Below are 12359 nucleotides of genomic sequence, written 5' to 3'. Positions count from 1 at the left end.
TTAGAATAATTTATTGAATCAGGCGTTAATTTGCGGAGGTCCATATCAATGAACTAAAATAATCTCTTTGCTCACCCGCGACCTTATAGCTAAGTCTACGCAACAAACATGTTCATGCAGTTCCTCCGCCTCCATACTGTAAGAACACATAAACCACACAAACCCATTTATCACCACTACACTACAACGCGTTTCGAGCTCAACCAAAGTTCATCCTCAGAGCAACACAACCGTTCACTATGCCACCAGATTTGCTCACAAATTGTTACTTTGCTATAAATACTTACCTACATGTTACAAAAAATAAAAAAGAGATATTCTTACTTAGAAATACTACCAAAATTTTTATGGCTTTCTTATTTATACGAAACCCTCAATGCGCGTTCAACTCCAACAAGACCAGTTCTTTTTAACCCCCGACGCGAAAAGAGGGGTGCTATAAGTTTGACAGCTATGTGTGTCTATCTGTGGCACCGTAGCTCTTAAACGGGTGGACCGATTTGAATGGTTTTCTAGCGATGGTTAGACATGTTTCATCAAAATCGGTTCAGCCGTTTTTGAGATATTAAACTTTGAAGTGAGCAAGTCCCAACTTTTTGTTCGTTATTGTAATGAATATTGACTCTTGTGGTCCCTTGAGGTGTGTGAGAGCCCCATGTCCAACAGCAGATATGATGATTATGATGATGATGGGGCCCCTTGAGGTGCTTGTCTCGCGATTTTCGCTTCACATTATCTCCTAAGGACACCCTGTTTATTTATATAGAACACGCACAAACGCGTGAGTTCCCCTTAAAATGTGTGGTGTTGCTATATTTATAAATAATCCCGCACTAGCTTTTTTTTTTTATTCGACTGGATGGCAAACGAGCAAGTGGGTCTCCTGATGGTAAGAGATCACCACCGCCCATAGACAACTGCAACACCAGGGTATTGCAGATGCGTTGCCAACCTAGAGGCCTAAGATGGAATACCTCAAGTGCCAGTTATTTCACCGGCTGTCTTACTCTCTACGCCGAAACACAACAGTGCAAGCACTGCTGCTTCACGGCAGGATTAGCGAGCAAGATGGTGGTAGCAATCCGGGCGGACCTTGCACAAGGTCCTACCACCTGCAAAAGCTGTCGCTTTGAGAGCAGAACTAGAGAATTAGGTATCTGTAAGAACTAACATGTAGGACTGCTTCTAATGCAATTGTGTAAGATATGGCCTGGGTCTTGCGACTACCGCTTCAATCCTACCGCAGCCACGTCCGAGGGTCCTGGTCGAGGATCGGGGTTGCCGGCAAATCAGTCCATCAATCCTTATCACATGCACTATTTTCCAGTCAATGAAAGGAGAACTTTAAAACTATTTAAAAAAACACAATTTGCAAGCACTTGATTTTGGTGCATGCAGACGCGGCGATGGCGGTTTAGCGACTAATTCAGCTCAGCAGTTCCTTGTTTTGGCCACACTAAATGGCCGGCGGTGGCGCTAGTGTCGCGCCGAAGAACCATTTCCCACGTAAATGGTGCGTTCCGATTTACACAGTTTGTCGTAGACCCAGTATTAAATAAAAGGCAAAAGAAACTCACTCACACAAAAAAAGAGAATTTATTTTATGAAATAGAAATTAACTGTTACGGTACGGAACAGCAATAAGAAAATGAAAGTCGGCGTGAGGGCCCCAACTTTTTTTTTTAATTCTTTATTTTTTTTTATTCAACTGGATGGCAAACGAGCAAGTGGGTCTCCTGATGGTAAGATATCACCACCGTCCATAAACATCTGCAACACCAGGGGTATTGCAGATGCGTTGCCAACCTAGAGGCCTAAGATGGGATACCTCAAGTGCCAGTAATTTCACCGGCTGTCTTAATCTCCACGCCGAAACACAACAGTGCAAGCACTGCTGCGATAGGATTAGCGAGCAAGATGGTGGTAGCAATCCGGGCCGACCTTGCACAAGGTCCTACCACCATTATTTTTCCATGATAAATTGGCAACAATAGAATACAATCCTCATTCCGACGAAATGTAAATTAAGTAGCTGGCAACATTTAATTTTATACCTATTCGGTTAATTCCCTAATGACGTCTTGTTTTGATCGCTGGACTGGTATCATTCTCGTTTATACATATGTATGTCACGTACGCTCTTTTCTTTATGCTCTTTATCGTATAAAAGGAGAATACCTACGACGCTGTAGTCTAGATTATACTTGAAGCCAGCGTGTGTCAGTGCTCTGTGATTGTGAATTAAGATATTAGTTATTTATACAACCTTTTCATCATTTCTGATAGGTAGGTTATTACTGTTTCTGCTAATTTACTTAAGTAATTATTTTTACCAAGTTTAGTAAGTACCTATTTTACTGAGTTTTCAGGGTTAAATTTATCAAGCTACGTTCGGCAGTAAGCCCTAAATTTTTTTTTTATTCGACTGGATGGCAAACGAGCAAGTGGGTCTCCTGATGGTAAGAGATCACCACCGCCCATAGACACCTGCAGCACCAGGGGGATTGCAGATGCGTTGCCAACCTAGAGGCCTAAGATGGGATACCTAAATATTGCCTTCTAACACAACAGGATACAGAAATACTCGAAAATCTCGCCAAGTTCCATCGCTATCACAAATTCCCGTCAGATTCAACCAAATAACCCAATAACCTAACCATAAAAATTTCATTTTTAATACAAGCTTTTTTTGCTGACTGTACTTTTTGTTGGCTGTACTTGCATTGCCACCCAAACTACATTTGCATACCAAATTTCAAGTCGATGCTATTAGCCGTTGAAGAGTTCCATCCTGCGGAGACGATCTTAGCTGGACTACCAGGGTGTCACTACTAGATTATTGTATTGTCACGCGATTACATAAGTATTCCAAATTTCAAGTCAATCTGACTACTGGAAGTTGGTCAAATTTAACTTGCAAGATTTGATTACAGACAGACAGACAGACAATGGGACAGGTGAAACTAAATAAAAGCTTGTAAAAAATGTGTAGATTTCTGGACTACTTATTACGTTCTTAAAATAGCTCTAATCAGCCTTCACTTCACAATGGTGTATAACTTGAACAGTATCAAAACAAATCGGTTCAGTAATAACGAAGTTCTGAGGTAACAAACATAAAAAAATACAACCGAACTTCCTCCTTTTTTGAAGTCGGTTAAAAACGGCACGCTACTATTTAAATAATAAATAAATAAATATCACGGGACACTTGACACCAATTGACCTAGTCCCAAACGAAGCAAAGCTTTATACAGACAACGGATAAACACTTATATAGATAAATACATACTTAAATACATAACCAACGTCCAAGACCCGAGAACAGACATTTGTATTATTCACACAAATGTCTGCCCCGGCCGGGAATCGAACCCGGCCCTCCGGCGTCTTACGTCAAAGTCGTAAAATGTCCCCAGTCGTAAAGTGCCCAGGTTGTAGAATGACCAGAGGCCGTATTGCCTAACGTTTCTGACGCACGCATCGCAATCAAATGACAGGTTTCCCATACAAAAACTGTCATTTGATCGCGATTGCAAGCGTCAGAAACGTGGCAATACGGCCTCAGGTAGTACAATGTCAAGATCGTAAAAAAACCAGGTGGTAGAATGTTAAGGTCGTAAAATAACCAAGTAGTACAGAGTTTCTTAAACTTTTTGTAGTCACGGACCACTTTCACAATTTAAACAATTCCACGGACCCCTGTCAAAAAAATCTCGGAAATTTCCTAATACATATATGTTTACAGACCCGTATACACACTTTCCTCTATGGAGAGATTTACTGCGGACTCCTGATACACATGCAACGGACCCCTAAGGGGTCCGTGGACCCCACGTTGAGAAACCCTGAAGTAGTACAATGTCAAGATCGTAAAATAACCAAGTAGTAGGGACCTCAAGCTTCGTAGTCAGGTTTTCTAACCTGTTAGTAACCATTTTCTTGTCGGCAGATTCACCATGAGCGGATTCCGCAGACAGCAGAGCGAGGAAGAGAGCGGGTGGGAGACGTTTGCCAAGGTTGCCGTCGGCGTCACGGCCGCTGCAGTGGGGGTAAACTTTTGAAATTATTTATTTATTTTTAAACTAGTATCCACTGGCGGCTTTGGCACACGTAAATCATTAAATCCAGGAACTGAATTGAAATATCGGGATTTTTAAAAATTCCCGTGTGAATTCTCGAAAATTTAATCGCGGGTTTCGTTGTCAAAAACAATCATGTCAAATTTCATGGCTAAGCCCAGCGGTTGTTGTTTTGAGATTTAATCCCTATCCCGTGGGAAATTCGGAATAGATAGATAGGTAGATAGAATCTTTATTCAAAACAGCATACAAAGCTCAAAGTATACAAATATAGCATAATACCATAAAATATACAATAATACCTTTTAAGTTAAAACTAGCACCAAAATAAACTTCACTTGTTATTCTTTTGTTTTTAAGGCCTATTACGTACATTATTATCTATTAAATCCTCTATCATGTGTTCAAGGACCATTGAGAATGACCTGCACTAACTCTAACTAGGTAGGTACCTATGTCTGCCCCACGAGCTGCGCGCGCGACGGCCTGCGCGACATGAACGCCACCCTACTGCACCGTACTGTAATGATGTATGAAACCATTACGATACAGCCGTGTTCATAATAGAATCCAATCTCGTAATGCTGGTCATTATATTTTATGTTTTGAACGCATGATGGAGAATTTACTATATGGACGTAGATAAAGAATAATTGTATTGTATTGTATTGTTCATGAAAAACACACTCCTAACACATCTCTGGTAGAAACGGAGCCTTTTATGCAGTGTTTGTATTTACTCAACTCTCGTGACAATACCTTGTAATAAACGTTACAGATTGGAGCCATAATCGGCGCTGTGAACAAGCTGTCGACAGACACGCAGGAGCAGCCGCACTCTTCTTACACGGCGGACGAGCCTTCTTCAGAAGATGAGGACGACAACACTTCGGTAATAGGCTGAAAAAATCCAAGTAACTATAATATTTTTCACCTATGATGAGTTCTGCAGGGCTACTACGAAACTCGAAACTCGTATCGTACCGTCTCTCTCGCTCTCGTATTCAACAGTATGTACTGAACTGAAGGGTCCCAAAAATAAGAATGCACTTCTCGTTGCACTGATCTTTATTAGCAAGGCCTTTACTTGCTTGCTACTGGATTACCATTGGTTTGCTACGATGGAATATCATCAATCTTAACACTATATACAATCTAAATAAGCGTATCGTTAGCTTGTTGTAGGTGCGATATAACGACATCTATGGATAACTTTACAAATCAAATAATTTTAGAAAAACATGTATGAATTGGTATTTGAACTATGACACAACATTAAGTTAATTTTAAATAACATAACAAACATTTTAAAACATTAAATAACTCCAAAATTACATACAAAATATGGTGAAACTAGCCCCATCTGTTATTAGATAGTTGAACCGTAATACTTTGATATGAAAACAATATTATTTTAAAATGTAGGTTTTAGACAATAATTGTTGAGACGTGAACACAGTATAAGTGTCAGAGGGACCGCATGACACGAACTTCGAGTTTCGTAGTTAGCGCTGCTGTGACGTTTCGAGTTTAACAGTTTTAGAGATGTACCATTTATCGAGTGAACTGTCGATTTTTCTAAGAGTTATCAGTGCCTATTTTTGAAGAAGTTGCATTATATTTTGCGTCATTTATAAAAATATATATTTTTCTATCGTATTCGATGGATTTTATTTTATGGACTGATATTGCTGTATATTTAAAAAAAAACTATAGTTTTACATTTTTTTGATTGTTTTGCTTTAAAGTAGAAATTATTTTTAAAAAATATTTTGGGAACATAGTATGCGTGATTCGGAAAATTTTCAAGTGTCACAGAACTCATCGTAGATGAAAAATACAATAAGTCCTAGTCCGCTAGTTAGTAAAAAAATTGGACACAAAATTTTACTTAATACACTTATATAGAAATATCTTTATAGAGACGTGTTTATCATGCACCAACAGAAATGCTTCATTTATAAGTCAACGCACGAAGAGCTCAGCAGGGCTACTACGAAACTCGAAAATCGAAGTTCGTATCGTTCCGTCCCTCTTACTCTCGTATTCAATAACGTAAGCGTCAGCGGGACGGTAAGATACGGACTTCGATTTTCGAGTTCCGTAGTAGTCCAGCTGGGTGGCTAGTGGAGGGGTGCGTTTGCGCATCTGTCAACTAACAAGCCAATGGCGTGACGGCCGCGTGCGCTCGTACGCCCTCCCCCCCTCCCCCCACTGTTCCGCCGCCAAGGTGGTCCGTATTTGGCACACTGCAGGTTTGTCGCCAGGAGCTCTTTTTACGTGCGTTGACCTTATTGCCCTCTCTCCGCTCAACTGTTTCCAACAGAGATGTGCTGTGCGAAGCTAGGTAAATGAAGCGTTTCTATGGTTCATAACAAAATCCTTGCGACGCATCCTAGCACATATCTAGTGCAAACACAGCCTTACCCGAGTAAAACCGGGGCTAGAAGGTAGTTACATATATAATTGTTGTAGTTACAGAGAGCCATTGGCTGGACAGTCGCCCATCGAGAATCAATGGCAGTGGTTTCAAATGACGCGTAAGTATTCAAATTAAAAAAAAAACCGGCCAAGAGCGGAAGGTGAGCGATCTTAAATGTGTATTTTTTATTGAAAACACTTTTGAAAAAGAAGTCACAGCAAAGATGTAACAATTAGCAGGGACATATGATCATTTCACACTAACGCCATCTAGCGATACAAACCTTCATTAGAATGATCAATCATATTGGCATTGCCGTGCAATAAGGAAACACTCCTTGTCCTTTTGAACGCCACGTTCGACCACAAACAAAAAAACGGTTTTTTTGTTGTTTGTGCAAGAGCGTGTCGGACACGCCCAAAATAGGGTTCCGTAGCCATTACGAAAAAATTAAATAATATTTTTCTAAGGATTTCGTATTTTATACGGACTCTTCCAAGTTTGGGTATATTTTATACCTTAGGCTGCTATTTAAGAGTAAAACTACCTACTAATAATTCTCAAGCAAACTTAGCCGTTATAGTTTTCCTTCAAAGTTTTGACATACTACCATCCTGAATTTTTGCAATTTTTTCCAACCACCAGTTTAGATTTTAGAGGGGGGGGGGGACGCACGATTTTCATGAAATTTTGAACTTTGAAGTTGAATCTTTCGCAAAAAATCACTGACTCGAAAACTCACATTAGCAACCCCTAATGGTTTTAAAAGACCTATCCAACGATATCCCACACTATAGGGTTGGATGAGAAAAAAAAATAGATTTCTTTATTGTACCATTTTGTTGGCATAGTTTACATATATATCCGTGCAAAATAACAGCTTTCTAGCATTGATAGTCCCTGAGCAAAGCCGCGGACGGATGGACAGACAGACAGACAGAGTTGGCGAAACTATAGGGTTCTGTTTTTGCCATTTTGGCTACGGAGCCCTAAAAACGGGCCAAGTGTGAGTGGAGCTCGCGCACTAAGTGTTCCGTACGTTGTCTATCTATACATTAGCCATTAGCAAAAAAACGGCAAAAAATCAAGTTTGTTGCATGCAACAACCCCTCCTCCCTCTTAAATATATATTTTTCACGCCTCTCCTTCAGAAAAGTAACTTTTCTCCCTGGCGAAGGGAGCAAAGTGCCACTTTTCTGTTCAAGGCTTTTCTAAGTGTTTTATATTGCAAATGCCATTTTTTGAAGTTGATAATTGTAAAGCCACGCCATTTTCTATGCTGGTTGTTCTTTAATAAATAATATTTAGATTTTTTTTTCCAGTTTATTAATGCTCGTGTGAAAAGTTGTATGAGCCACACGGGAGCAAAATTATTTTCATCTTGGGCGTTAACACTTGAATCCCTCATTACGCTCAGGATTCTACTTTAGAATCCTTCACTACATTCTGGATTCAATGTACGTCCTCGCCGTAAATACATTTTTGCTCCCTTGTGACACAAATAACTATTATTTCACTTCAACTATTTATTTTTAAAGCGATTATACAACTGAACATTCTGTGAGTATTTCAAGCGTCTACCTGTACCCTTAGTGTAAGTTTTCGGTACAAAATACGTGTCGATCGCATTCGCGTTAAAATCTCAATTTGTATGGAAACACGAACAGCGCTCTCTAGCGGAACGTTTGCGATGTTCGTGTTTCCATACAAATTGAGATTTTAACGCGAACGCGATCGAGACGTATTTTGTAACCGAAAACTTAGACTAAGAGCACTGTTACCGTTAGTAATATCAAGCAAAAACGGCAAAACAATCACGTTTGCTGTATGGGAGCCTCCCTTAAATATGAATATTATTCCGTCTCCTAAAAATCTAAACCGGTGGGTGGAAAAATTTGAAAAAATTCAGGATGATAGTAAGTAAGTATATCAAGTTCTTGGTATATTAAGTTTTCTTGAGAATTACTAGTAGTTTAAGAGTAAATAGCAGCCTAAGATATAAATATACCTAAACTTGGAATATTCCGTACAAAATACGAAATCCTTAGAAAGATATTACTTAATTTCGGGCGTGCAACTAATGTAATTCCGACACGCTCTTGGCCGGTTTTTGTTATTCTGGCAGCATGTTGTACGGTTGTGTTGCTCTGAAGATGAACTCTGGTTGAGTTCGAAACGGTCAGTGTAGTGTGTGGGGGGGGGGTGATAGATGGGTTTGTGTGATTTGTGGCTGTTCTTACAGACGAAGATGGTGGAACTGCATTAACACGCGCATATTTGCATAAACTTAACCATCATAAAGATCGCGGATGAACAAAGAAATTCTGTAAGCTCATTGATATGGACCTCCGCAAAGTAACATCTGATACAATAAACGTTTTATGAGTACTTATAATTTTTTTTCAGTTTCCACCCACAAATCAGTAATATTAACGGTCTGCTGGACGACATATACCGGCGCTACATAGAATTAAAGGACAAAGAATTCGAAGAGCATTATACAGTGTTCCAGACGATATTCTGGCGGCTCCACGAGCTGATGAAGGAAGTCGACCCTTATTACAAGAGGTATTCGAGTTCGGTAAGGAATTGCAAATATATATTTTTATAAATAATCTAGCATCATCCCTTCACAAAATCTTCATACTATTAGTCAATATTTTAAATTTTAACTTTAATTTAAAATATATAAATGAATTATTTAGCTTCTAATATTATAAAATTCTCGTGTCACAGTGTTTGCAACAAAACTCCGAAACAGCTTGACCTATATCATATATATATTTTTTTCTATATTCGGTAGGTCTGAGAATAGGACGTATATTAATTCTACATATAAAGTATGATGAAGTATATATGAAGCTTGTACACAAAGCATAATGTTTTATGATAGTGGCATTTAGGGGTAGCTTTCGTTACTCTGCTTCTAAATGTTGGAATGACTTCCTCCAGTAAGAAGTAGTGGGTCCCTGACAGACTTTCAAAGACGTTGTAAGGCCTGGTCACTTGGTTTGCAGAATGGGGAGGAATGGGGAAGATGATTTTCCTCTTTTCTTTTGATTGAGTTATTGTGATGTGATGTCTTCATGTAAAAAAATCACCAATGTATGTAAAAAAATGCGCATGTGAATTGATGGTATTTATTAGGGTTATGGTTTATGGGGGCGACTGAAAAACAGCGTCTGTTAGCCAAGGGACTTTGTTCTGCAAGGCGCAGACATAAGCTGAGTCGCTTTCTCTTTTGATAGTTTGATTGTACTTATTATTTGTTATGTACCTATGTAGAATTTGTAAGCAAACTATTAAACAAATTTCTTTTATTATTATTATTTATTATTATTAGTGGAAGCATTTTACATTTCCACTGAACGTAGATATAGTTAGTGTTTAGTTTTGTTACTAAGTGATATACATCCCTCATACATCCCTGTATTATTACTTTTTTTAGTATTTTTTTCTTTAATTTTATACTGTAGTTTTGACGTATTTTATTTGTAATTATTTTATTTTTAAGCAATGACTTTCTGCCAAGTTTCTTGCGGCGCATTCTTCTTGGCAATAAATGGTCCTTCCGAAAGCGCTGGTAGTTTAAAAAATGACGTATAAATTTCCCATTGCGGCCTTTTTACCGAATAAATGATTTGAATTTTAATTTAATCCTCGCATATGTCTGATAAGAACCGAGAAGATCGTCACACTTATTCGATTCAAATAATATTTTTTTGTCGAATATAAACCATTGTCAATTTTTATCAATATATTATCGAAAATTCAAACTGAGACATGGATTCACAGAAAAACCAGAAAAAGAGACCAGCGCTGGGGATTTTCGATATGGTTTCACGGGATACCCGTAAAAGTAACAAATATGGAGTTGAAATAAAAAATACAAAAAGACTCCAAAAAACCAATCATAATTTGATTGCTTAGTAGCGACATCTCTTGTCTGGGTGAGCGGTTGGTTCCGAAAGAGTGTGACGTCTCTCAATGAGAGCGGAACATAGATGTCGCTAGTGCTGCTGCTTAAGTAGCACAGTAGAAATAAGCAACCTGAGATGTGTATGCATAGGAAAAATTCGTGTCTAGATTCCTGTCCAGCAGTGGTGTAGGGGTTAAAGCACGCATCACGGATTGCTGAGGACCTGCGGGTTCGATTCCCAGTGCTGGTCTCTGTCTGGATTTTCGATTTGGTTTCACAGGATACCCGTAAAAGTAACAAATTTGGAGTTGAAATAAAAAACAAAAAAGACTCACAAAAACCAATCATAATTATTATCAATCAAACGGTCGAATTCGCGGGCAGCCACTACGACGGCCTCCGGATCAACAAACCGGATCGAGATAGACATCGAACATTGTTATCAACGATGCCGGTCAATTATACACGAGCACCCGCGTGTGCCGGAGAGGAGCGACGTCATCCTGGAACACAAAGACGCCGGGCTACGTCCAGTTAAAGATGGGGAAAAGTTCTCAGAACCTTCCCTTTAGGTATACTACATTAACATTTACTTGCTGAGCTGGCAACGTTTCATTTTTGTTAGTTTTTCTCGATTATTCCATAAAAATTTAATGAAAATTAAAAATGGGTCTCATAACATATCATTTTATTTTATGTTTTTGTTTTTTTTTTGTTTTTTTAACTTTGCTCTGTATTTGTTGTGTCTTTGTGAATGTGAACTATGATAATGTGTTTAATTCTCTCAGTTCTAAAATTAAAGAAAAACCGAAATTTTTGTAGTTAAATTTAACTTTTTAATGTTTTTTGGAGCGTTATATCAATTTATTCTTTTAAAAAAAAAACTTTTTCACTTCTCATGCTCGTAGAACTCTGGTATTTATGTACGTATAGCGATAAAATTACTTTTTTATTACTCTAGCGCATAAAGTAAAATCTTCGTCTAAGACCCAAGGTAATCAGGTGCTCACAAGTAGTCACAAACACAAAAGTTTCTGTATATTTTTATTTAATAATTTTTATTTTATGTAAAACTAAAATCAATAAAACTAAAAGAATATAATTATATAGCAATCTATGAATAATAAAAAGTACCTAGCAAGTGCACTATAATTTCCACTGTTGCTATTTAATTTCCTCCCAATCGAAGTGAAAAACAGAGTGTAAAACTCGAGCATTAAACCCATTTCACATTGCCGTACCGGCTCGTGTGGCTATATGAACCCTCGGGTAAAATTCTTCATTTAATGCTCTTGTTGTACAATAAATAATAGAAAATAAAAAAACATTTATTGCCACATCATAATTACCACACATAATTACACACTTAGTTGAGTTGGGTACCAATCTCAGCGAATGCTGGACACATGGCGCTGATTTTCAGACCGGCCCCTTTAGCGAAGGCTAGGTAGTTGTAACATTATTATGCTACAAAATCATTATTTGAAGACGTATAGTAAAAAAAAATTAAAATAACTAATAATACTATATTTCTCACTTTTTTCTAATGTTACAGGGCTGACTGGCACATAAACATGACGGCTTACAAATGGCTCGATGAAAAAGAAGTATCTGTTGCGGTCCAAGTTCTTGTATTGGTTCCAGAGCGTTGTCGATCGAGCGTTAAGTTGCTTCGGCAAGAAACAGCACGGAATATACTTTACTCCAGTGGACGCCGTCATGTATACATAAAGGTACTTTGTTCAGTGGCTTTAGTAGGACGACGTTCCCTCAAAAATATGAGCAATTTTTGGAGATTTCCCATGTAACGCGCCGTAACATTTTTCTGTACCCCTTTCCTAAACGTTTACGCAAACACCCAAATGACCTTTTTTTTAGCCGTTTTCCGAATATAGTTGGCATTTTTGGCACAGTCGCACTGTCAACTAATGATGCG

General features: G+C 38.4%; 1 protein-coding gene across 3 annotated transcripts in view; it reads left to right on the top strand.

Moving 5' to 3' along the window:
• Positions 1–2159: 2159 nt before the first annotated feature.
• The window catches only part of LOC141444737 (cyclic GMP-AMP synthase-like receptor), a 34247-nt gene continuing 24047 nt past the window's right edge, over positions 2160–12359 (top strand). Inside the window, exons 1-5 of one of the 3 annotated variants that reach the window (XM_074110358.1) lie at positions 2160–2286; positions 3953–4052; positions 4861–4974; positions 6558–6622; positions 8911–9085. In XM_074110358.1, coding sequence (XP_073966459.1) covers positions 3960–4052; positions 4861–4974; positions 6558–6622; positions 8911–9085 — 447 coding nt within the window. In that variant the 5' untranslated portion in view covers positions 2160–2286; positions 3953–3959. Of the gene's footprint in view, positions 2342–3952; positions 4053–4860; positions 4975–6557; positions 6623–8910; positions 9086–12359 lie in introns of all 3 variants that reach the window. The other 2 variants (XM_074110359.1, XM_074110356.1) reach the window with 2 other exon arrangements.

This window comes from Choristoneura fumiferana, chromosome 30 (assembly GCF_025370935.1).
Source record: "Choristoneura fumiferana chromosome 30, NRCan_CFum_1, whole genome shotgun sequence".
Classification (NCBI taxonomy): Eukaryota; Metazoa; Arthropoda; class Insecta; order Lepidoptera; family Tortricidae; genus Choristoneura; species Choristoneura fumiferana.
This window is presented reverse-complemented; position numbering and strand designations above follow the sequence as displayed.